Source organism: Penicillium diatomitis (assembly GCF_028827545.1).
Source record: "Penicillium diatomitis strain IBT 30728 chromosome Unknown utg000001l_segment0_segment0, whole genome shotgun sequence".
NCBI classification, from domain to species: Eukaryota; Fungi; Ascomycota; class Eurotiomycetes; order Eurotiales; family Aspergillaceae; genus Penicillium; species Penicillium diatomitis.
Window position 1 is genome coordinate 279086 of NW_026623173.1, and position 23393 is coordinate 302478.

Sequence of the window (23393 nt, forward strand, 5' to 3'; positions counted from 1 at the left end):
GAAGGAGTGAGAATGTTACTGAGGAGAGATTCTACCTAAGCTATGGTGAGCGGTGAGTGAATGACGGAATCATCATACAAAGTTACAAACACTTCGCAAGCCGTATACAGTACAGGCCATGTATTTTGCATTCGACTGCTATGCCGTGATCATTTCTATCGAATCGACAATCTTCAGACCCCCAGCAAGTTCATTTGAGGGCTTCCTCTGGAAGATGCACCCATTCCGAGGATGCTTAGTGCAACCTCCCAATCAACTCTCCGGCCCATAGTTTGGCATTTTCATTTTCAGATCTTCGGGGTCCATTCTCCTCGAGCCAATCGAACTCGTCCTTCTCATCAGCGATATCCTTCTCCATGTATCTGGCAGCATCAATCCATCTAGGTGTGGAAGGCGGACTCTGCGCGGTACCCAGTGACGAAGCCGGTTGTGACGGACTCTTCACACTGCGTTTCTTCAAGAATCCCGTCATCGACCGTCTGAGTCTTGTCCGTGTCCTGACTTCTGACGTTGGAGGCTCCCTGTACCAAGCCCTGTCCCAACTCATTCGGAGCCTGCTCGATCGCTCCGCCTTGCTTCCTTGTGTCGATACGGTATCGTCTTTAGAGTCGGCATGGATTGCTGTTTGAATTGAATTCTTGGGGGTGGTCGCGGATGGTGTTTTGGTCGTTTCCATTTTCAGGACGGGGTGGTCTGGTAGGGAGAGTGCCTTGATGGCTCGACTGGTCGCCGGGTCCAGGGTATCGACCTCATCAAAGAGCGTACGGATGTTGATATCCCATGTTCCATTTCCGTGGTGGTCTCCATGCATGGAGGATGTGGAGGTGGTGGCTTCGCCAGATGAACTGAAAGCCATGGTGGATGTGGACGCAATGCTTTCCGTCGGAACCAGAGACGCGGTGTGAGAGCTCGTCTGGATCAATTCATTCGAGTCGTCGTCAAAATGTCGTTGAGGATGCGCCGTCGACGATTTCCTTGAAGATGACTTCCCACCAACGTAGCGGGTCATTGACGCAATGAACCCCATTGTGATAGGGGGTATTAGTGCTTTTGTACAACCAGAATAATCTGCTATTTTTTTAAAAGAAAAAATCTGGGATCTGGGGCCGAGAGATCAACAATCGTTTGGCCAACTGGCCGTGGGGGATAGGCGTGGCAGGGATGCACAGTTGATGTAGTTCGGTGCTTGGGCCCTCCAGCAGTCAATCCAGTCTTGGGCAAGGGGGAGTATGGCAGGGACCAAACTCCGGATTCGTGGGAGTTGCATCTGTAGCGCCTGAGGGAGCACTTTTTGATCCTGCAAGCAGCAATGTGTACGCTCGATTGCAGAGCGTGTTGGGTGCAATACTCTGGGTGATGGTCTCACTTGGTGGGCGAATTATGGACCGGCTTAAAGTATGATGCGTTTGAGTTTCTACTTACGTTGTAGATTCGCCTTGGGTGATGTAGCTCTCGAAAATCTATAGAACTCCAATGAATTTTACAAAGAAAGGGAGGCAGCGAAACAAGAGAGAATACAACCCTACAGTACTTGAATGGCGCATGTCGTGGAATCTATCAACTGTCAATACTCGGATTGAACCCGATTGGTAGGTATTCAACTTGCACCACACTACTACACTACGCGACTGCGCTTGAGTGTATCTTGAAGATTTTCAGACAAGCATACAGGCATCGTCGATACATAATTGATAAATATTCGGAAGTGGTCGTGGTGCCGCATCGACGGGACATTGTTGTATGACTGATCCACCAGGGTCTCATGCAAGGGTGACGAAAACAGCCCCTTGTGGATGCGCACGCGCAAACTAAATGACTGCTCTCGCTCTTTGCGGAACAAGTTCGAGTGGCTGACCTCCTCTCTGCTCGCCACCACATGGTCTCTCTTCATTGTCTCAACTTTGAAATCATTCTACGTTGACAAAGATGACTTGGCACACTGCCTGGGTTCTCAAGTCAGGGAAAGAGACATCAGAGTCCCGTTTGACCTGTTGTACAATACTTTGTTATAAGTCGGGATTGTTGGCGCGTAACAAGGATACGATCGGCGAATTACTATCATAGCGATAAATTCCTCGATCTCGCCGTGTCGAAGATCTGCAACAAGCGGTGTCGGTGATGTGCGATGTGCTGCAGAATGCAGATGGTCCTATCGCTTGGAAGATCGAATCTCGGATTCTCTCGTCAAGTACTGTAGCAAAACGCCAGCTCCGAAGGAAATGACACGATTCTTTGTAATCCATGAGAGCCATGGGTAAATGTTGAAATTAATCAGTATAATGTAAAAAAGGCCCAGTAACGTGCTGACATTCCTGCGCGTAGTCGCCTAATGTACTATATAGTACCAAGTAGAGTAAGGTACTCTACTGTACCCACTTCCTAAACCGGAGTCACATTGCGCACATCTCAAAATTGCTTACACGTTCAAAAAAGAAGGGGGAAGTTGCAAAGATTACAGCTTCGCACTGGGGGCGTCACTGTAGAGACGTTGAGTCCGGCTCATGGCCTCGACGGCTTCCTTCTCAATACGTCGCAGAAGTACCTCGCAAGTCGGGATATCGTGGATGAGACCGATTACTTGGCCGGCGGTCCAGACCTAGTATAAGAGTCAGCAACAGGGTCACTAAATCAGGGACAAGGCGCCATTCCGCAATTTCAATACTTACACCGTAATCAGGGTCGCCGTTGATAAAGACCTGGCGACCACGCTGACCGCTCACATAGGGCCCAATCTCAGCAAAGTCACCAGTCGTGCTCTCCTTCTCAATCTTCAAGGCATCTTGAGTGACCTTGTTGGCAAAGAGACGAGAGGTGTTCTTCCAGCGGCGGAGCACCAGCGCGGTGTCGGTCTCTTGGGACTTGACAATGGTCTCTTTGATATTCTGGTGAATTGGAGCCTCGACCGTGCTCATGAATCGGGTACCCATGTTGATGCCCTCTGCGCCGAGAGCCAGCGCAGCAGCCAGACCGTAGCCATCCGCGAATCCTCCCGATGCAATAAAAGGTACGCCAAGATCTTGACGAGCGCGGTTCAAGAGAATAAAGTTGGTAATATCGTGCTCGCCAACGTGACCTGCACACTCGAATCCATCGATAGAGAGGAAGTCGACGCCGAGCTTGACGGCAGACTTGGCATGACGGATGGTAGTGCACTTGTGCAGGATGGTCACACCAGCCTTCTTGAGTTGCTTGATGACGGGACCAGGGTTGTTGCCAGCGGTCTCAACGATTCTGATACCCTCATCGATAATCACCTGCGCGTACGCGCCGTAGTCGGGAGGAACCATGGCTGGAAGGAGGGTCAAGTTCACACCGAATGGGTACTTGGTCATTTCGCGGCATCGTCGGATCTCCTTCCGCAGGTCTTCGGGAGTGGGTTGGGTGAGAGCAGTAAGCTAGATCGGACCATGCATTAGTCTTCGCCGTTGCCTTCGACTGCTGCTGTCAATCTTGGGAGAAGGTCTTTCCGGACTTACCAAACCCAAACCCCCGGCGTTGCTGACAGCTGACGCCAGCTCGGCGTAGCCCACCCACTGCATGCCACCCTGCACAACGGGCACTAGAAAGTATGAGCAGATGGTTTTCACGGCTAGAAAGTCTTTGAATCCATGGAATACCTCGAATACCCAGCTTACGGGTCAGAGCTGTATTGAACGGCATGTTGGTGGTGTGTGATTGTGGATCGGTCGGTGTGAGTAAAATGACAACGGTGGACTCGGTATGCCGCGAGATACAGCTGGAAATTGACTGCAAAGATAGGCAATAGGGGAAAGGATGTTACGACGTCGAATAAAGGCGAGACGCTGACTGACTACAGTTCCCCGGCCCCAGACGTAGCCGCGGACTGTGGGGGAGGACTCATGGAGTTGCCGAGGTTCGGACAATTATACAAATCAGTCGTTCCTGAGCGAATCAGCACATCTCGGCGGACGGCTGCCTATTCGCTCGGCGGGGATCAAGATTGATAATCTTGAAGACTGGAGTCAGCGATATCTCTATTTTCCTCGCGCTCGGACATGAAGTATGAATGATTGCATTTCAGGACTCTTTGCAGACGAAGTCATCCGGTCTGTTTTGTGAAGAGTTGAGGCTCCCAGCATCGCTGTTGTCGACGAGTCTCCTCTCATTTCCAGCTGAGGGCCACTTGAGGACCTTCACATGTGACAGTCAGGTATTCAGTTAAGTGTATGAGTAGGCACGATCACGGGATGCATCTGCGATCAAAGAAGCCGTGACCTTGAACAAAGGAGCAAGTGACGCATATTGAACGACAAATAAAAACATTGTTCCTCGGCTTCCCAAGTCAATAAGGATGCAAGCTCAACTTCAGCCGACGAATGCACAGTACCTAGCTCGGCAGATTACTGATCAGAATATCCTTGAAGGCTATCAAATGGGGACAACTCATCCGTTCCATTCGAATCTTCGACATACACAGGTTATCTACATACAACAATGAGCAATATATGATTGCATCATTGAGTATACCTCGCGGTCCGCACCTAAAGTAACCAACTTGCATTTTTGATCGATCTTCAGAGGGACGGGCTGTAGCCACTGAGCCAGTGGCCACCACAAAGACGCAAATGGTGTACCAACATTTGACAGTACTTTGACTCATATGCGCAGTGTACACTACTGGAGGGTGAAATTTGACCAACGGAATCTTCTCAAATAATTGATGGTAATGATGCAAAATGAATAATAGACTCTTTGTGTTTTGATATGTAACCCTGATATGAAACCCATCGAACTCATGGAAAGAATCAAATGGGCGATTAACGACGGGACAGCTCCTTCTGCGAATCACAAAAAATCCCCCAACAGTCGCGACAGAATGCCGAAACCAGAGGGCGCTAAACACACTAACTTCATCCCAACCAAGGCCGGTGCATCAATGTGAGCGGAGATTCGTATAGAGGGAAAAGGAAGGAAAAGGAGAGTCTGTCCCGGGTTGGCGAGAACAAAAAAGCTACCCACTACGCAAGCGAGAAAAGGTCATGTGACTTAGACAGATCGATCATGACGATAAGTCCCGTGCTCGATCGAGACGGTCCGACATATTTTCCGAAGAGTAATTGCGGGCACGGCGATTGGCTCACTGTCCGGTAATCCCGTGACGGGTCGAAGCCCGAGGTACTCCGTTCCGATTGCTAACGACGCAATCGTCCCTTCTTGAAATCGCAATTGCGACGACGACGATACTCCGCCGACGACAATCAATATGTTCTCTCAGAAGCTTGTCCAGCAGTCAGCGCGACGGCGTAAGTATTCCCTCCCTCTCCATGTGTTTGGTGGTCATGAGCTTGGGCTTTGCTAACATTGCCATTTTGAAATGCAGTTGCCGTCCAGCAGCCGCTCGCTATCCAGTCCATGGTGCGTGCTTCGCCGGCTGCCGCTACCCTCGGATTGCAAAAGAGGTCAGTGATTTTCGTTTCTAGTCAAAGAAAGGCATTGCAAATTCGAAATTGCATATGACCAACAGCATCTCAAATTCCTTACCGCGATCCCTATACGTCATTCTGCCTTGAACGAGTGTTGACAAGAAGGCACTGAACAGAGCCGTTACCTCCACCGCCGCTGAGGAGAACTCCATCCTGGCCAAGCAGCGTATGAACCGCCCCGTTTCACCACACTTGGCCATCTACCGCCCCCAGATTGGCTGGGTCGCCTCAGGTCTTAACCGAGTCACTGGTGTCGCTCTCTCCGGCACCCTCTACCTCTGGGCCACCGCCTACCTCGCCTCCCCTGCTCTTGGCTGGCATGTCGAGTCTGCCTCCATGGTTGCCGCCATGGGCGCTCTTCCCTTCGCTGCCAAGGTCCTCCTGAAGACCATCATGGCCCTTCCCTTCACCTTCCACTCCTTCAACGGTCTCCGTCACCTGATGTGGGATATGGGTCGGGGTCTGTCCAACAATGTCATCATCAAGTCCGGCTGGACCGTTGTTGGTGTGAGCGTGGCCAGCGCTCTGGCTCTTGCTTTTGTCTAGAATACCTTTTTGCCTATCAAATGTCTAAGTTGTCTCTTCTTTTTTTGTACTCATAAAATGGGTGGGTAGGGTCGCGCATCTTATGCACATATTCCCTTGTTCTCTCTTGGCCGCAATACCACTATGATCTTATATTGGAAAAACTACTACCTCAACTAGGTAAGCTTTTGCTGTAAATGATGAATTGATAAGCCAAGATTGATGTCTTGATATAAGTCAACAGTGCACAGTTGACAGTTGGTCCAACATTAATCGACATGCTGTACATGTGGAGTCGAAAAGTAAGAACACCTTGACACAATGATATCTGATCCGTAGAAGGGCAAAACGTAAGACCGATGCACCAGGAGCATCGATGGGAAGTTGATGCAATAACTGGAGTTTTGTGTACCACATAATTATTATCAAGCTCTCTGCAGCAAATCAAAAGGAAAGCCCACAACCAGGGTATCAGAGAGTGAAATTATCGGCTTTGTCACCAATTTGCATCAAAGACAGAGGCCAGGATCGGTCGTGCGCCATGCTGGTTAATCAACAACCATGTGGAGCTCGCAGGTCGCCTAATGAGGGAATATATACATACGATTAGCGACGAAGCCCGGCGTATTGAAGAGCTTTGCAACATTCAAGGGCTAGTGTACCTCTCTATTTGCAATCTGAAGTGCCTCGTAGCTGTTAAAGCATATGATCGATTTGATGGGGATTTAGACAGGACTTGGAGGAGGGTTGGGAGGACAAGGACGCGGTGATGGAGGATCTTGCACCGAGTGATCGCTTGTTGGCATTCCACAGATAATGATAGGTGTCAATTGGGTCTGAATGAGAGACTTCATACGAGATGGGGTCGTCGCTGTCGGGTAATAGTACATTGTGTTGAGATAGGTGAGATCGATATTTGCGAGGTGTTTGTCGAATGTTGGTGTTAATTGCGAGCGGAGGAATCGCCTGCGGTTCAAAGAAGGGCGACAATCGGATTTCTGCGCGATAGGGAGGTCTGAGAGACTGAGCTTGAATTGAGGGAACAAAATAGTGAGCTCGGTGCAAGCTATGGATCTGAAAGAACTAATGCAGTGGATGAAAGGCTGCAGAAGCAGGGCGTTCAATCCACTTTTATATGTTTTTTTTGAGTGCCAATCCATTGCTTCTGGAGAAGGCATTGAGAGTTCCACAGAGGCATATACTGCCACCCACCTTGCTCTATTCCATAAAAAGCATGCAGTGATACTTGGCTAGAAGAGTGTGGGGTCGAGAAACAGCTCTGATGGACGTTGCCTCCGGATTGCCCTTCTGGAAGCCTGCGAAACGGGTACGGTATGACAGTTTGACTGCAGATGGTTGGGGCCTTCCACTTTTCGGCTCGATAGACTGCAAGGGCCCGGCGGTAACATATAGATGAAAATGAACAATACTACTGCTCAGGCAATAGTACGACATGCAAAATACCGGACGGCCGAGAAGCGTCTTTCTCATCTAGCCCTCCTAGGTATCATCTCAATCCATACGTATGAATGGCCATCGGTGTTGATGTTCCCATTCCTCTATACTCAGGGCTCCACAGAACAATTTCTCAGAAATTGTTTGAAAGATACATTTTGGTATCTCAGACATTCCATACGTACAGAAGACAGCTTGACGGCAAGTTAGCGCTACCTAGGGCTTTGGTGATCTAGGCTTTCATCGAAGTTGACGAGATAGCCATCTTGCCAGTCATAGTTTTTTTGCCGGCTTCCTGCAGGAGATTCTTTGTTTCTCGACAGCACTAGAGCCCGGGTAGAGAGCTTCCACGGTCTTCTGCCCTTCGTAGTCGCTAGATGGTACCACTATTCCGTGCGGCTAGTGGCCGCAAGATCCAATGTAGGGACGGAAGATCTGGGGAAAGCCTGCAGATTAACCGCGGATACCAACGACAGTACATGACTGAGGCGCATTATTCAACGATGCAGGAAGTATCATCCGTGCACTGTTTGCTTGATGCGGAGACCTCTGCTGCCCGGGCATTCGTCTCTCCGTATGTGAGGCAAATGATCATTGATCTCCAGTCCCCGCTTTTCGAGGGCTAAGCTTCCACTAACTTGGAGAAGACGGTATCTCTTGACTTGCACTGTCACATTGTAGCGAGCCTCATCTAGGTTGGCGGCTCCTGACTTCTGTGGTGTGACTTGTAGACCGGCTAAGGCGGCGTCAGTCCGACTGTAGGAGTAGTAGGAGTAGTACTAACCGCCTGTGTGCCCAGTAAGTACTTTGTCCATACAACATACCCGTGATAATTGACTTCTGTTACGCACACGTGGAAGTAAAGTGTTTCGAAGTATCATGAGCTGGTGACTCCTCCGTGCCAGACCTTAATCTGCCCAGCCCCGTCGAAGGAGTGGGACACGGTGTGGGCCAGGATCTAAGATACACAACACTGAACACAGCCGTTTCTGCAACGGGAGACAAGGATGTCGCGGGGAGCTTGGGTGGAATGCATCGAGATGGTGTCCTGGCCGGCTCTACGGCTGCTACTACCCGGAGCCGCGGGCGTCTGGAAGTTTACAAGTTGACGGAAAAGTGAACAGGCGAGAGTTCCGTCCAGTTGGTCTGAGGGTCACTCAGGATACTCACAGCGGGATAAAGGGGTTGCTCAGACTCCGCGAAGGTCAAATTGGCTTGAGAAGACTATTGATAGACTTTGCGAAGGTGAATATTCGGTGTCTTGTGTGGCTCATAGGGAACAAGTGTGTCGGGAATCAGCTGTTGGTTACTTGACTTGTGGAACTTTTTTTTGCCTCAAGAAAGCAGAGTCAAGCTAAAAGATGAGTAACGTTGCGACTGGCACGACGACTTGCAACTTGATCCACGCAGTTTCATTCAGCAGGGTTTCATAGCATCAGGCTGATCAACGGCTGATCTTGAATCATGGCAAGTACCAACATTTTCCACCAAATAAGACTACTCAATCCATAAGCTCATGTGGATTTGCTCAAGTTCATTTGTCGATTCAGACTGTTGTTGATGTCAAGATCCGTGTAAATCGGGGATATAGATCGAGTGCGGCAGTATCACACCGCCGAGTCCGAAATCTTTCCACACCTCCGAGTGTTGACCAACTTCCGCAGATCATCCCCGACCACCATGGCTTCAAATCTGTCCACTCGAGCGGTGCGGACCGCGTGCTCTTCATCCAAGGCTGCTGCTCGCTCGCTTGCGACGGCTATTCCTCGTCGCACCTTCGCCACAGGCCCTGAATCATCGACCGGCGAGACCGAGCAGCCCCGATGGTCTTACACGCCGCCGCGCGCAAAGGCGCCATTCAGTCTCCGATTACACTCAAAGCGCCCATTCTTCCACGTCAACTCCGACCCTGCCTTATTGGATCAGTTTTATATTCGTATGCTAGGCAATGATGGTGACAAGATGTTGTCCGACGAGCTGAAATGGCTGGCTGTGACGCACAAGAGCTTTGACCAAGGCCGTCGGGGCTTCAACGATCGCTTGGCTTTCCTCGGTATGGCTTACATCTTCACTCGATAGAACGCATCATGTGTCAGTACTGATTAAATCACTAGGTAAACGAATCGTGCAATTGCAGACCTCATTGGCTCTTGTACAGAGTTCTGAGGCGGCCACCACTCCCGCAAACCCAGACCCTTACGGACGAACGCCCTTTTCCCACCCGGCTCTTGACGGTCTTCGGAGCCTTTCTCCAGAGACCAAAAGCTTCTTGACTGACCGGAGCAAGCTTTCTGAGCTGGCTCAAAAATACGAAATGCAAAATATTCTGCGCTGGACTCCTCGCAAGGTAGGAATTGTTCCGTCATAACCAACACCGCGATCAAACCCGCTGTGCTAATCTCATGTCATTTTTCTTAGCCCGATGACCTCAAAGCTTCGGGTCTTGAACTCGTTCTGGCACATACCATGTACGCTGTCGTCGGAGCGGTCTCGCTGGAGAAGGGAGGTCACATCGCCAACAAGGTGGCCCAAGAACGGATACTCGAGCCACTCGGCTTGAAGACTGTCTCTTGAATGAGATGGTGGCTCTGCTAAGTTGAGGGGGTTGTGTGATTTGCCCTTAACCTTTTGCAGCATTTTTACGGCGTTTGGAATTGACATTTCTCCTTGGGGCCGGGATGACTGAAGGCTGCGCTGGCCTGGGCGCATGCCAGTTCTTCACACAGGCGATGTACTGTATATGTACCATATTTATATCTTCTTCGTTGACTACTACTTAAGTCCGCACAATACCAAATCGTCGTTTTCCACCTTTCACTTTGAAATTTTGTAGCACGCTGATTTCGACTATAACGAATTTCATTGTTGATTAAAATAGATGAAGCCTTCAGTGGGAATGTACGGTTCCTCTGACACCGCCCGCGTAACAGTGAGTAAAATACACGGCCAGCTCTTATGGAACCCTCTTTACGATGCATAGTCTCCGCGCCTCTTGATCGCAAGAGTTCAGCAATTGAAAACTGAAGATCAATCCCGACAGAATGTCGGGCGATCTCAGAAAATCAAGTAGACTTTATACTGGCTTGCACTGTCTAGAGAGGGCGTTGGAGAAGAAAAGAAAAAGAAGGAGATTGTGGACTTGCAGAAGAGATTTTATATGGGACAAGATACGCTAGTCTCCTTTCGGGAGATTCGGCGCGGCTCCGCCCAAATCGCGGGCGACTGGCCCTTTTGGCGCCTTTGAGGATCTGAGGCAGAAAGCTTGGGACTGCGTAAGTGCGTAGCTACGTCGCGACCAGCCAGCTGTGCGGTGATCTAATCCAGTACCAAATTCAACATTTCGATCTTTTGACTCAGTTGCACACCTTGGACCCCTCGAACTTTGACAAGAGGAGAAATGTTGCTGTAAGACACAGCATGTGCATTGAGTCGTGACCCCCCACCCACCTCCGTCCTCGACACCAAATCACCGCATATCGACACCTAATCATTACACATCTCCGCGCTTCCCACTCCGCACCATCCAATCGCCATGGCGTCGGCGCTATTTTTCCTGGACCTCAAGGGCAAGGTGCGTGCCGCTATGGACGGTGCTCAGCTGAACTCAAACCTCGCGATGAATTTCGTTCGCACGTCCACCTGGTCTGTGGTACTAACAGCTCGTCTAGACCCTTCTGGCCCGCAACTATCGCGGAGACATTCCCATGTCTGCCGTGGACAAATTTCCCATCTTGCTCAGCGAAGCCGAAGAAGAGTCCTCAGCTGTTCCTCCCTGCTTCTCCCACGAGGGAGTCAACGTATGTCCTGCAACTTCCCAGATCCTCCTTGGCAATCAGCCCATTGCTCCGTTCCCCCCTCGCCCCTCTCTCCTTATCCATTTTCGCCGCGGACAACAGCTGAAAGCTCGCGAATCGCGCAACAACAGTACCTGTACATCCGCCATAGCAACCTGTACATCCTGGCTTTGACAAAGCGAAACACCAATGCCACAGAGATCCTGCTCTTCCTACACAAGCTTGTTGAGGTCTTTACGGAATATTTCAAAGTACTCGAGGAGGAAAGTATTCGGGATAACTTTGTCATCATCTACGAATTGCTGGATGAAATGATGGACTTTGGTTACCCACAGACGACCGAAAGCAAGATTCTTCAGGAGTAAGTGGACTTTGATGCGCCGAGCTGCATATTGTACGGGAGAGCCAAGAGACTAACCTACAATTGCTCTCACCGTCAGATATATCACGCAAGAATCACATAAGCTGGAGGTGCAAGCGCGGCCACCCATCGCAGTCACGAACGCTGTCTCTTGGCGAAGTGAAGGAATTCGCTATCGTAAGAACGAAGTCTTCCTGGATGTCGTCGAGTCTCTCAACCTACTGGTCTCGGCCAATGGAAATGTGTTGCGGTCGGAGATTCTTGGTGCTATCAAGATGAAATGTTATTTGAGTGGTATGCCTGAATTGCGACTGGGATTGAATGACAAGGCCATGTTTGAGACCACGGGCCGAGCTACGCGAGGAAAGGCGGTCGAAATGGAGGACGTCAAATTCCATCAATGTGTTCGGTTGTCTCGATTTGAGAACGATCGCACAATCAGCTTCATTCCACCAGATGGAGAGTTCGAGCTCATGAGTTACCGACTGAACACCCAGGTCAAGCCATTGATCTGGGTCGAGTGCTTGGTTGAGTCGCATTCAGGGTCACGCATCGAATATATGCTCAAGGTATGGTCGCTTTGATAATTTTCGTGACTGAAAAGAGCAAGCAAGCTAACGATCTGTGTACAGGCCAAGGCTCAATTCAAGCGGCGTAGCACTGCCAATAATGTCGAAATTCTTGTCCCTGTGCCTGAAGATGCTGATTCTCCTCGGTTCCGTACCAATATTGGAACCGTCCACTATGCACCAGAGAAGTCTGCCATCATCTGGAAGATCAAGCAGTTTGGTGGTGGTAAAGAGTTCCTCATGCGCGCCGAGCTGGGACTACCCTCGGTCAAGGGAGACGACGAGCATGGTGGTGGCATGACAGGTGGATTTGGTGGTAGTATGGGCGGAGCTGGCGCCATCGGCAAGGCGAAGCGCCCCATCAACGTCAAGTTCGAAATTCCTTACTTCACGACATCCGGCATTCAAGTGCGCTATCTCAAGATTACCGAACCAAAGGTAGGTTCTTGCGTCCTGGTGGATCGACACGAGAAGACCGAGACTGACGTGTTTTCTAGCTGCAATACCCCTCTCTACCCTGGGTCCGCTACATCACACAATCTGGCGACATTGCGGTCCGAATGCCGGACGTTCAATAAAAGGAAGCCGTTAACGAGATTTTCTGCCTGAGCGAACTGTACAGACTTTTATTTGCTTTATATCTTAACCTTGGTCATTTGACGTATTTCGAGGCCGAGCTTATTCCTACATGCTTCCTTAAGGCCCGCCTGTGCAATAGATAATACAGCCTTGAAGCCTTTTCATGTTGATCTGTTGTTTCAATGCCAAATCGGGAATAGTTTTGTTTTTGACATGCGCACATGGCACGGCCACTGCAGAGGACTTTCTCATCACTTAGCTCTTGGCCCTACTTCTGTCATATGGCCCAATCCAGCCGGCTATCCAACTGTGGCTGACGGCGATATGCATGTCCATCAATCCCTATGCTTCATCGTTCAAACAACTCCGTTTATAGCTTGGAAGTTCCGAGCATACTCGGGTACCAACGAGCGCTCATTTGATGCTCGGGGGTGAACTCAGCGCGTCTGCGCCTTAAACCAGCACCTTTGGTGATTCGTTGTCTCACTAGTCGACTGGTTCCTCTTAGAGCCAGATTGTCGGTATGGTCCTGCATTTACATAGGCTTGAATCAGCACAGCTGACTCGTCCAGAGAGCAGCTCTAAAGTAACCTCGGATCGACCCTTGACCCCGCATATTTACGGTTGGGTGCGGGGGGAGCTATCAATTACCCCATACCCAACAGTGACTCTCTGATCCTCTCACTCTCCAAGTCCACCGTATCAACAATTGCATGAAGGCAAGCTCAATTGTATATCTCCGTTGCTCCTGATCATCACTGATTTATTATGAAGCTCTGATATCCGCACCTTGACCTTTGCACTCACGAAATGCGCCCTTGCGGAGGAGGAATTGTCGCGGCTTTACGAAGCAGACGCCATGATGCGATCCCTGCTTCCTTGACATCGCAGCTCTACAAGACATCGGCTTATGAGCTGAGACTGTCCAGGAGGGGTTTGCTCACCGATAGTTATGCACGAGGTCCAGCCACGGTATGTGTACGAAGCTCAATGGTACCGCTTCGAGCTGATTGTGACAATGATATTGCAGCCACCCTTGCTGGAGCTGACAGTTGGTGAACATTTTGCGAAAGTTGTCTCTGAATATGGCGACCGTACAGCGTAAGTGACATTTCCCAACTTTAAAAGCGCAGGGATTAATTCCGTCCAAGGGTCATTTCAAAACACCAGAGGGATCGCTTTTCCTATGCCTCCCTTGATCACAGGAGTAACTCACTAGCTCGCGGATTGGCGTCCGTGGGAGTGAAGAAAGGAGACCGGGTGGGAGTCATGCTAGGAAATTCGGTGGAATATGCTGTGGTTCGTCAACAGTCCTCTAATAGGCCTCAGCCATGGTATTAACCGATTGTCAGACAATTCATGCTTTGGTTAAATTGGGCGCTATTCTGGTACGTCACTTGCACTGAGCCATCAGAAATGGATTGTCAAGATCACTCACACTCATCTGTTAGGTCCCACTGAATCCTTCATTCAATGCTGCCCAGGTCATATCTGCGCTGGCTCATCTTGAATCAAGTCATCTCATCATAAGTAGCGAGTCCAATCTTCCTCGAAAGGATCCTCGCTCAAATCTACCGCTTATAGACCAACTCATTGACGATGTCTCCACGTCAAAATTAGAGTCTTCGTCTGTACCATCCTTGAAGCGTGTCATTGTGGTCGACAACTCAGCTGGTCGTGTGGATACAAGATTGTACAAGAACTTGACTCCGTTCAACTCCCTTGTGTCCAATCTGGTGGCAGACAGTCGCTCACTCCCTTCTCAGGATCTCTCCCCAGACGAGATCATTAATATCCAATTCACCTCCGGCACCACAGCAATGCCCAAAGCGGCGTGCCTCAGTCACCGCTCGATTCTGAACAACGGAGCGCAGATCGGAGATCGCATGCTTCTAACGCCCGGAGATATAGTTTGCTGTCCTCCTCCCCTGTTTCATTGTTTCGGGTTAATCCTCGGATTCATGGCCACAGCAACTCATGGCTCAGCAATCGTCTTCCCGTCCGAGTCATTCAATGCGAAGGCAGCGCTGAGCGCAGTACAGGAAGAAAAGTGTACTGCGCTGTACGGTGTTCCAACAATGTTTTTGGAAGAGCTCAGTCTTATTGAATCTGGGGAAGTTTCGAGCGATGGATTTCAGTTCCTGCGCACAGGTATTGCTGCCGGCAGCAGTATCCCTGCGGAGCTTATGAAAAAGCTTCATAAGGTGCTCAACCTCACGGAATTGACAATATGCTACGGAATGACAGAAACGAGCCCTGTGTCTGCGATGACGACGACTGACGATCCCCTTGGGAAACGTATCAACACCGTAGGACGTCTCATGCCACACGTGGAGGCCAAAATTGTCGATCCAGTCGACAAGTCCCAGATTCTTCCAGTCGAGACACGAGGCGAACTCGCCGTTAGTGGATACCTTCTGATGAAAGAGTATTGGAATGAGCCCAACCGGACTGCAGAGGTTATGATTCCAGATGCAGAAGGAAAGACGTGGATGCATGTGAGTAGGGCACGCAGGCTTTTTTCCCCTTGAAGCTTTCTAACTGAACTATGCTTTGAATTTAAGACCGGTGATGAAGCAACAATATCAGCCGACGGCTACGTGACCATCACCGGCCGCATCAAAGATTTGATCATCCGCGGCGGAGAGAATATCCATCCCTTGGAGATTGAAAACTGCCTGCTGGGGATGCCTGAGATCAACGATGTCTCCATCGTAGGCGTTCCGGATCAGCGCTATGGCGAGGTTGCTGCTGCTTTTGTGATCGCTCGAGACCACACCTATAGCCCTCTGACCCCCGAGAAGATTCAGTATTGGGTTCGTGAGAAGCTAAGCAACCATTTAGGTATGTGTCAGGCTTGTTCATGTCGATTAGAAATGGTCGCTGATTTGCTGTGCAGCGCCCAAGTACGTCTTCTTCCTTGCGCCTGGCGAGTCTTTTCCCAAAACCGCGAGTGGGAAGATTCAGAAATTCAAGCTACGGGAAGAAGCTATCAGGCTTATTGCAAAGGATACGAAGAAGTCAGAGTGAATAGACCGAATGAATTGACAAAGAATCTCTTCAAAATTCGTAGAAGACGAATGTACGTTTCATGTCAGGACAGGAACATTCGATGATGCATGAAGTCACATATTTTACTGACTGCGCAGATTGTCATCCCATACAGACAAAAAAATGTGCTCGATCAAAAAGAGATACTTCTGGGAGCAAGGCCGGTGTCATCGGTGAATCAGGCTGCTCTAAGCAAGTTTTGCCACGAAGCCCCTGAATGGTATTACAGTCCCTGTGCAGGTAGTCGTAGTGCACAATGCCGAATCGCAAGCAGGTGCGTGCGACAACGCCGCGCTGCCGAGATTGCAAGACAGTTTGTAAGGGGATGTCTCCGCTCCCAACCCCAAGATACCTTGGATGGCTTTACGCCACGCGTTCTTCGCAAAGCCCAGAGGATGGATCGCAGGTGAAAACGGTCAGATGTTGGGAGACACGGTAGCGTGCGCGGATGTTAGTGCTCAAAGGTCTGAAGCAGACAAATTCGGCTTCCCTCTTCAGAAATCCTGAATTCCGGTCTCCCCCTGCAGTTGGGATCTAGCATCTTCTCCCCGAGCTTCTCCAACCACCCATTCTGGATCTTCGTCCTCGAAATATTTCTCCTGTTGCTCGGTCCAATCATCGTAATCGTCATTTTCGTCGACGATCTTGTAGTCAAAGTCTGGATCATCACCGCGCATAAACCGTAGACCCATCTCCCACTGCCAGGCCTTTTCACCTTCTTCTTTGCTTGCGGGAATGTCATCTCTATCCTCTGCGAGAATCTCTCCATCCGGGCCTCGGGCGTAGCTCATCATTGCGTTCGGATCAGGGTGTGCCAAAGCATCCATTTTGGCCTCGGAGCGCATCAGATCAGTCTCGAGGACTCCCGAAAAGCCTTTGGCACGACCCTGCGCTTCCCTTTCTTGGGGGGTCTGGAATCGACGAATGAGGCGATCATACAACAATGGGTCTAGAACGACATGATCGATATCGGTTAGCTTATACTGGACAAGCACTGACAGCTCTCAGTTCAGAAATCCGAACCCTGGCCTATCAGCCAAGAAGGCCAGTTCCTGAGCCTGCAGCGAGGAAACAAGCAGGCGGACCGGCTAGCTCGAGATCTGCCGAGAAGTACTCGGGATGCAGATCCAGATACCGCTTCCGACGGTTTTTGACCCGGACAGACACATCTTTGACATCGGCGGCCGAGTCTCGGCGTGATTGAAAGCCTGTGCTCTTTGGGAAGTGTGGCATCTTGACGTTGTTTCAGAAGTGTGGGGATGAGGAGTGAAGTTAGGAACGCGGAGCACGGCGGCAAATGCCTAGATTTCTGCCACTCCGGGAGCTGTCCACTTTCTGGATCCCTTTTTTTTCCTTGACGTGCTTCAGGTGAGAGATGCTGTTGGGATAAGCTTGTACGTTCTGATTCTAGATGCTCCGTTCTCAAATACATCGGGCTTGGATGATTGATACCTCAATTGCAGCTTGGAATCAAGGGTTTCGCTAATGAGCCTAATAGACGGACACGCCTATCGAGATCATATTTATTTCGATATACTCTGCCTTGACGAAGTGTCTTGATACCTCTTGTCAGAGAATCTGTCACTTGAGAAATCATGGCAGTCGATGAGTATATCCGGCGTATTGACGCCACACGCCTGGTCAAGGGCGTTGGCTTACTCTTCATCTTGGCTCTATATTCCCCCGTCATGCAGCTGGTGCTGTCCCCTGTCTACGGGTCCTTACCTTCTCACCTGTTCCACAACTTTGGTGTCGCTTTATCCGGTGCTGCCGGCTGGTTCCTGAAGGATCAGATCCAGAAGCGTGGCGGACGTATGGCCGCTTTTATGCTTCCAGTACTGGCATTCTGGACTCCGACCATTCAGTATTTCGTGCTGCAACAGAGCTCCAAGCTTGGAAATCCGACGGGCCCTATTGTTACCCAGTTCTTTGGATATTATCCATTGATCATGCTGACCGTGGCTGTTGCTGGAAAGCAGATTCAGTACGCTTTGAACCTGGAGTCACACGGTGATCTGGTCGTTGAGCATGTGCCTCTCATTGGTTCTTATATCTTGTACTCCTTCGGTGAACACGTGGCTCGGGCAATCTTGCCCCGTATTATCGGCGTCACTGTTGTATTCACCAGAGCCGGTTTGCAATTTTTGATCGCTGCGCTTTATGCCGTTGTCATTCCCTCTAAGCTGCTGCTTCTGACAATTCCGTCGATCATCTTCAGCGTCACCTCTGACGTCCACATCGGCGGAGTCAGCGGTGCCAACTCAATTATTCAAAAGGAGGGATATTCCCTGCTGGCTCGCCAGGAATCCAACACCGGGTATATCTCGGTCCTTGAGAACAATCACGATGGCTTCCGAGTCATGCGATGTGACCACAGTCTGCTCGGTGGCCAGTGGACTAAGGTGACCCCAGGTTATCATCCTCAAGTGGAAGATCCCATCTATGCCGTGTTTGTCATGCTCGAAGCCGCCCGTCTGGTCGAGTCCGAACATGGAGAGTCTCGTGTTGATGCCGGCAGCAAAGCGCTTGTGATGTGAGACCCTTCGAATAATTCCCTCAAAGATCAAGTGGCAGGTACTGCGAAAAAGAAGAAAAAAACTAACACATCCGTCTTAGTGGACTGGGCATTGGCACCACGCCAGCTGCTTTCAATAAGCACGGTATTGACACCACAGTCGTTGAGATCGATCCTGTTGTTCACAAATTCGCCATTGAATACTTTAACTACCCATCAAAAGGTGTCACCGTCATCGACGATGCTACTCGATATGTCAAGCAAGCCCAGCAGTCATCAAAGGCTCAGTATGACTATATTGTCCATGATGTGTTCACTGGTGGCGCTGAACCAGCGGAGCTGTTCACCTACGAGTTCCTGCAGGATCTGAACGCTCTTCTCCGCGATGATGGTGTTATTGCTATTGTGAGATTCGAACCCAGTGCCCTCTTCGGTAGATCACGACTTTACTGACACAACCCAACAGAACTACGCCGGAGATCTCAATTTGTACCCGACTGGTTTGATTGCCCGCACGATCAGGGCCATTTTCCCAACCTGCCGTATCTTCCGCGAGCAGCTGCCCATTGATGAGAATGATGTCTCTGATTTCACCAACATGGTATTCTTCTGCAAGAAGAGCTCTACCACGCCTCTCACGTTCCGTTCTCCCGTTTCTGCCGACTACCTTGGTAGCAGGGCGCGTGAGACCTACCTTATCCCCAAGCACGAGATCGATCCCGCGATCTTTGAGACTATTCCCGAGAATGGAAAGCGCCTCCTCATCCAGAAAGAGGTCGGACTTTTGCACGGCTTCTTGGATCGGGGCGCTTTGAAGCATTGGGGCATCATGAGACAGGTCATGCCTGCTGTTGTCTGGGAGAGCTGGTGATGGCTTCAATTCCGAAGTTGTGAAGGCTGAAAAAGCGGTTTGTACTATCTTTGAGACGTATGTAGGAGGGCCACGGGAAAGTTAAAATCATATGCGAGGCGCAATATCTTCAATTAAAAATTGCTTATCTTGCCAAGAAACTCAACGGTCGTCCTGGGCCAGTTATATCAATCTGCATACCAGACTTCTAGATCTCGACAACCCTTGTGCAATTCCAGCTGGCGAAATTCCTCGGTTGATCTGTTCCAACATCGCTCTGGCATGTGTTGACAATAGCAGAGACGAACGCTGATCGTACATGAATGGAAACTAAACACGACATACTCCAGGATTGTGAGATTGTATGTCGGGCTAGGTTCTCGCAAGATGAAAGAGGACAAAACATAGGATTGGAGGATTGCTCTATATCGACCAAAAGCACAATTCATATTGGTATCATGAACTAACATCCCACGAGAAAAAAAAGCCCTCAAGAAAGGTAGTAGGAGCACGGAGAAGGAACACTATATATGCACAAGTCACAGCAAACCCACTTCAGGCCAACAATCGGACCTTTCACGCGGATTGATTATGTACGCACTCAAGAACTCGCAGTTCAGCTTCAAGAGTTCCGAAATCTCAAGCGGACGGACTGCCACGAGGACTGGAGCCTGGTTTCTTGACGAGACCAGCGAAGAAATTGGCCAGAGCTTGATTGTGAGCTTTTTCATCGCCTGGATTGCTGGGGACGGGGTCCTTCTTTTGAGCGCGGCTGGCTTCTCGATCCTAGATGAACAACAGGGAGTGTCAACGGTCGATAGCGCTTGTGTGTGAGTGAGAGAGATACCGACCTTCAGCTTCTTCAGCATGTCTTCTGCGTCGACTTGAATACCACCCATGTTGAATTGCACTGGTCCGATATGTTCGTTGACTCTGCCCTCGTCTTCCATCGGTGACATGTCTAGCTGTGGCGTGGGCTTGCTGGACCGCTCCTTGTCATCTTCTTCGCGGAGCTGCTCGAGGATCTCCACTTGCCTCGCCAGGAAGGCTTGCATGTCCGAAGTCTCGACCTCGATTTGGTTTCCAGTGGTAGAGGTAGGAAGCGCGATGCCCATGTCCCGTTTGGGATCTTGAATGGTCTGTTCAAAGATGGCGACCGCGCTGGTGCCTTCTTCGCCATCGTCGCTTTCCTGGCCTGTCGTTGAGGAGTTTTCAAGGGGTTCAGGCGCGTCTTGAATCTCAATTGACCAGGCGGTGGAGACACCTTCCATGTCAAACCCTTCACGTATGATGCGAATTTTGCCCCAGGAATCCCAGTTCGCAGGTACTAAGATCTTGTCGCGGTCGATGACATTGTGTTTCAGTGACTGTCGCTTCAGTAGCGAGTGGATACCAAGCGAAGAATGAATCAGACTCTGTAGAGAATTTGCGTGAAAAGGGGTAGTGTAGATGAGCGAGGCGCCATCTATGAGAGGGGAAATTAGATCACACCAAAGAGAACTTCGCGAGAACTGAACACTCACGCTTTAGCAAAATGGTTCTCAAGAGCTGCAAGATAAAATCAAATTGCTCTTCGTGCCAGCCGTGATCTTTCTCGAGTTTCTCAATTTTATCCGCCTAGATGGAGCTCAAGGTTTAGTATCTTTGCTTCGAACGAAGACTGGTCTAGAAGGATCGGTCCTTACCCCTTGACAAACGACACACATTGGAATTCCCAAGCCTTCATCCCACTCGCCGGGGCCCAAAGGAATGGCGACGCTTCCTCCAGAGCTCGATATCCCTCCTGTTCCTGCTGAGTGAGCATCCAGACCTCGCTTGCGGTCCCGCCACTCTGTCATAGTTTCCTCCATGACGATCTTGGTCTGGTCGTCAAGCGATACAAGCACTGAACGAAGCAGGCGAACCCACGCTCTAAGTCTTCGAATCCACGTCCATGGGTTCGACCAATCTAGAAGGATCACCACAAGTGTTTCCGGCACAGATTGGGGAGTCAACAGCGGCTTCAGGAGCGGAGCAAAAGACGGTGAGGGTTCAGATAGGAGGTACGCCGACACCCGAGCAAGTGTGTCTATGCGCTTGTTGTAAGCTACAGAGCATATCAGGCTGGAGAGGATTGCAGTACCTTCTTGGTCGGCATCGAGCACATCTCGATATGTGTATCCTAGGGCAAACTGATTGGCAATTGGAGGTGTCCTTCGCTTCCTCTTATCGTTGCCTGGGCCGGGCTCAGATGAGGTATCCGCTGAGAATGTTTCCAGGAATTCTCTTTGACTCTCCAGTGTGCCACCTATGCTTGGGCCGTTAGTCTTCGCCGCTCAAAAGGGTATTGTTTTCCACCGGGCGCTGAAGGCGCTTCACACCAAAACGGGTTTATGACGGACCTAGTACGAGCAAATTCTTCTCTGGAAGGCGCTTGCCATTCGCGGCGCCATCGAGCAAAGATGACCAGATGTTCTTCTTAGATCCATCTTTGCTGGAAGGTCGACTATTTGTTCCGGATGCTTTAGCTCCGGGATTGGGACTGGACTCCATTGACCTGGCTGAAACCACTATGTTTTGTGTAGTATTTGTACCATTCCAGTCATAGAGACCATCCGTATGCTGTTCGAGTCCGAAAGCGCGTCACGTATTCGAATTGCAGGTCGCCGCGCGGAGGGAATTGGGGTGGTTGAAGGTGTCCCGCGGATCAGGGGAATAAGGAAGATGAGGGCGGGCGTACGAGATTGGTGTCTCAGCTCTGGCAAGAGCTCCCAACCACAACAGAGGATAGCAAAAGGACTGGCACTTATGCAGTCACGAGTTTGGTCGACGTCGTCTGGTAGCAAAAGTTTGGCCAAAGAGGGGAAGGGATAGTATAATAATTGAGGCCGGGGTTGCGTACTGTAAACAATTGGCGATTGGCGATTTTACGGTTCCGCCGAAGCTCCGAGTGGGGACCCGTTTTCAACGCGAAACTGGACAGTCGGTGGCTTCTGGCTTTGATCTCTCGAAACTCCTCCGCATTCACAATCCCTCTAGCCACGAGCCACGATCGCCTTGAGGACTGAAAGGTACCTCTCTACACCAGCTCAAGCTTTTGTGAGACACGCTGAGAGAGGAAGTTCACAATGAACGCGATTCGCCAAACACAGGCACTGAACAAGCGCGAGCTCGAGAACGCAGTGTACGTGCAGCCTTTTCCGCTTTGCGCATACCCGTCTTTCTGATGCGCTTCGGAAGCTAACAATTGAGTGCATGCTGTATAGGCCACCCGAGGCATCATGGCATGCAGACTATCGCGACACTGCGTATATCTACATTGGAGGGCTCCCGCTTGACCTTTCTGAGGGCGACATCATCACCATCTTCTCCCAATACGGCGAGCCAGTTCACATCAACCTACTTCGAGACAAAGAGACAGGAAAAAGCCGCGGATTTGCCTTTCTCAAATACGAGGATCAACGAAGTACGGATCTTGCGGTGGATAACCTGGGAGGTGCGACAGTTCTCGGACGAATGTTGCGGGTGGACCATGCCCGGTACAAACGAAGGGATGATGAGGAAGAAGGCGACAATGTCGCAAGATTAATGGGCGATCCGACGACTAGCCAGAGCAAAGACGACGGCAATGATGATCGCCATGGGCGGAAGGGGCCGCGCGATAACGAAACGAAGGAAGCGCGACCCATGCTCAAGGAAGAAAGGGAACTTCAGGACTTGATTCAAAACCACGACGATGAAGATCCCATGAAGGAGTTCCTGATAGAGGAGAAGAAAGAGGAGGTTGCACTTGCGCTAGCAAACTACCGAGAAAGCAAGCGCTCCTCCCATCGACGTGACGACAGCAGAGACCGTTCCAGCCGTCATCATCGACACCATCGTCGACATCGCTCTCGCTCCGCGGAGCACAGGCACCGGCGCGATCGTTCCCGGAGCAAGGAGAAAAGACCAAGGCGGCGGTCAGCTGAACGTGAGCCGGAATCCCGAAAAGATAGCACTGCGGAACACGATGAACGTCATCGGCGAACCCGAACTGGCAGGGAAGACCAGTCCAGAGGTGAACATTCGGTCGAGCGCTCCCGCTCATCGCGTTCGCGGAGGAACCGTAGTGAGCGAGACCGCCATGACCACCGTCGCTGAGGGAAAATATTACGCTGCAAGGTTCTAGCACACCAAACCTGACGCATCGGGGACAGTCTTGGCGCTTTTGGTGGAAGAAAATGGCCTCGGGTGCTGCATGAGTTGCCATTGTGTGCGATCTCTACGATCAG

The 23393-nt window shown here is 50.5% G+C and overlaps 10 protein-coding genes across 10 annotated transcripts; 6 read left to right on the forward strand and 4 right to left on the reverse strand.

The window, feature by feature from the left end:
- Positions 1 to 235: 235 nt before the first annotated feature.
- On the reverse strand, positions 236 to 1027 carry N7539_000075 (uncharacterized protein; the record flags this gene model as incomplete). Its single annotated transcript, XM_056929679.1, has 1 exon — positions 236 to 1027. The coding sequence occupies one exon, from the start codon at positions 1025 to 1027 to the stop codon at positions 236 to 238; it is 792 nt and encodes a 263-aa protein (XP_056793972.1).
- Positions 1028 to 2452: 1425 nt separating this feature from the next.
- On the reverse strand, positions 2453 to 3660 carry N7539_000076 (NAD(P)H-dependent flavin oxidoreductase; the record flags this gene model as incomplete). The annotated part of the gene is made up of 4 exons (XM_056929680.1): positions 2453 to 2596; positions 2667 to 3395; positions 3477 to 3559; positions 3636 to 3660. 4 exons carry the CDS (start codon positions 3658 to 3660, stop codon positions 2453 to 2455), a joined length of 981 nt encoding a protein of 326 aa, XP_056793973.1.
- A 1564-nt stretch (positions 3661 to 5224) lies between these two features.
- On the forward strand, positions 5225 to 5990 carry N7539_000077 (uncharacterized protein; the record flags this gene model as incomplete). The annotated part of the gene is made up of 3 exons (XM_056929681.1): positions 5225 to 5264; positions 5342 to 5420; positions 5537 to 5990. 3 exons carry the CDS (start codon positions 5225 to 5227, stop codon positions 5988 to 5990), a joined length of 573 nt encoding a protein of 190 aa, XP_056793974.1.
- A 3114-nt stretch (positions 5991 to 9104) lies between these two features.
- N7539_000078 (mitochondrial 54S ribosomal protein mL57) lies at positions 9105 to 9998 on the forward strand (the record flags this gene model as incomplete). The annotated part of the gene is made up of 3 exons (XM_056929682.1): positions 9105 to 9477; positions 9539 to 9771; positions 9843 to 9998. 3 exons carry the CDS (start codon positions 9105 to 9107, stop codon positions 9996 to 9998), a joined length of 762 nt encoding a protein of 253 aa, XP_056793975.1.
- A 958-nt stretch (positions 9999 to 10956) lies between these two features.
- N7539_000079 (AP-1 complex subunit mu) lies at positions 10957 to 12726 on the forward strand (the record flags this gene model as incomplete). Its single annotated transcript, XM_056929683.1, has 6 exons — positions 10957 to 10995; positions 11093 to 11221; positions 11350 to 11579; positions 11659 to 12148; positions 12212 to 12586; positions 12646 to 12726. 6 exons carry the CDS (start codon positions 10957 to 10959, stop codon positions 12724 to 12726), a joined length of 1344 nt encoding a protein of 447 aa, XP_056793976.1.
- Positions 12727 to 13537: 811 nt separating this feature from the next.
- N7539_000080 (uncharacterized protein) lies at positions 13538 to 15757 on the forward strand (the record flags this gene model as incomplete). Its single annotated transcript, XM_056929684.1, has 7 exons — positions 13538 to 13699; positions 13758 to 13828; positions 13879 to 14026; positions 14080 to 14115; positions 14179 to 15225; positions 15292 to 15571; positions 15627 to 15757. 7 exons carry the CDS (start codon positions 13538 to 13540, stop codon positions 15755 to 15757), a joined length of 1875 nt encoding a protein of 624 aa, XP_056793977.1.
- Positions 15758 to 16272: 515 nt separating this feature from the next.
- On the reverse strand, positions 16273 to 17011 carry N7539_000081 (uncharacterized protein; the record flags this gene model as incomplete). Its single annotated transcript, XM_056929685.1, has 2 exons — positions 16273 to 16772; positions 16864 to 17011. 2 exons carry the CDS (start codon positions 17009 to 17011, stop codon positions 16273 to 16275), a joined length of 648 nt encoding a protein of 215 aa, XP_056793978.1.
- A 362-nt stretch (positions 17012 to 17373) lies between these two features.
- N7539_000082 (spermidine synthase) lies at positions 17374 to 19164 on the forward strand (the record flags this gene model as incomplete). Its single annotated transcript, XM_056929686.1, has 3 exons — positions 17374 to 18311; positions 18395 to 18698; positions 18760 to 19164. 3 exons carry the CDS (start codon positions 17374 to 17376, stop codon positions 19162 to 19164), a joined length of 1647 nt encoding a protein of 548 aa, XP_056793979.1.
- Positions 19165 to 19782: 618 nt separating this feature from the next.
- On the reverse strand, positions 19783 to 21675 carry N7539_000083 (dynein family protein; the record flags this gene model as incomplete). The annotated part of the gene is made up of 5 exons (XM_056929687.1): positions 19783 to 19929; positions 19995 to 20608; positions 20667 to 20760; positions 20829 to 21430; positions 21525 to 21675. 5 exons carry the CDS (start codon positions 21673 to 21675, stop codon positions 19783 to 19785), a joined length of 1608 nt encoding a protein of 535 aa, XP_056793980.1.
- Positions 21676 to 22250: 575 nt separating this feature from the next.
- Positions 22251 to 23262, forward strand: N7539_000084 (IST3 family RNA-binding protein; the record flags this gene model as incomplete). The annotated part of the gene is made up of 2 exons (XM_056929688.1): positions 22251 to 22306; positions 22389 to 23262. The coding sequence occupies 2 exons, from the start codon at positions 22251 to 22253 to the stop codon at positions 23260 to 23262; spliced, it is 930 nt and encodes a 309-aa protein (XP_056793981.1).
- Positions 23263 to 23393: the final 131 nt, after the last annotated feature.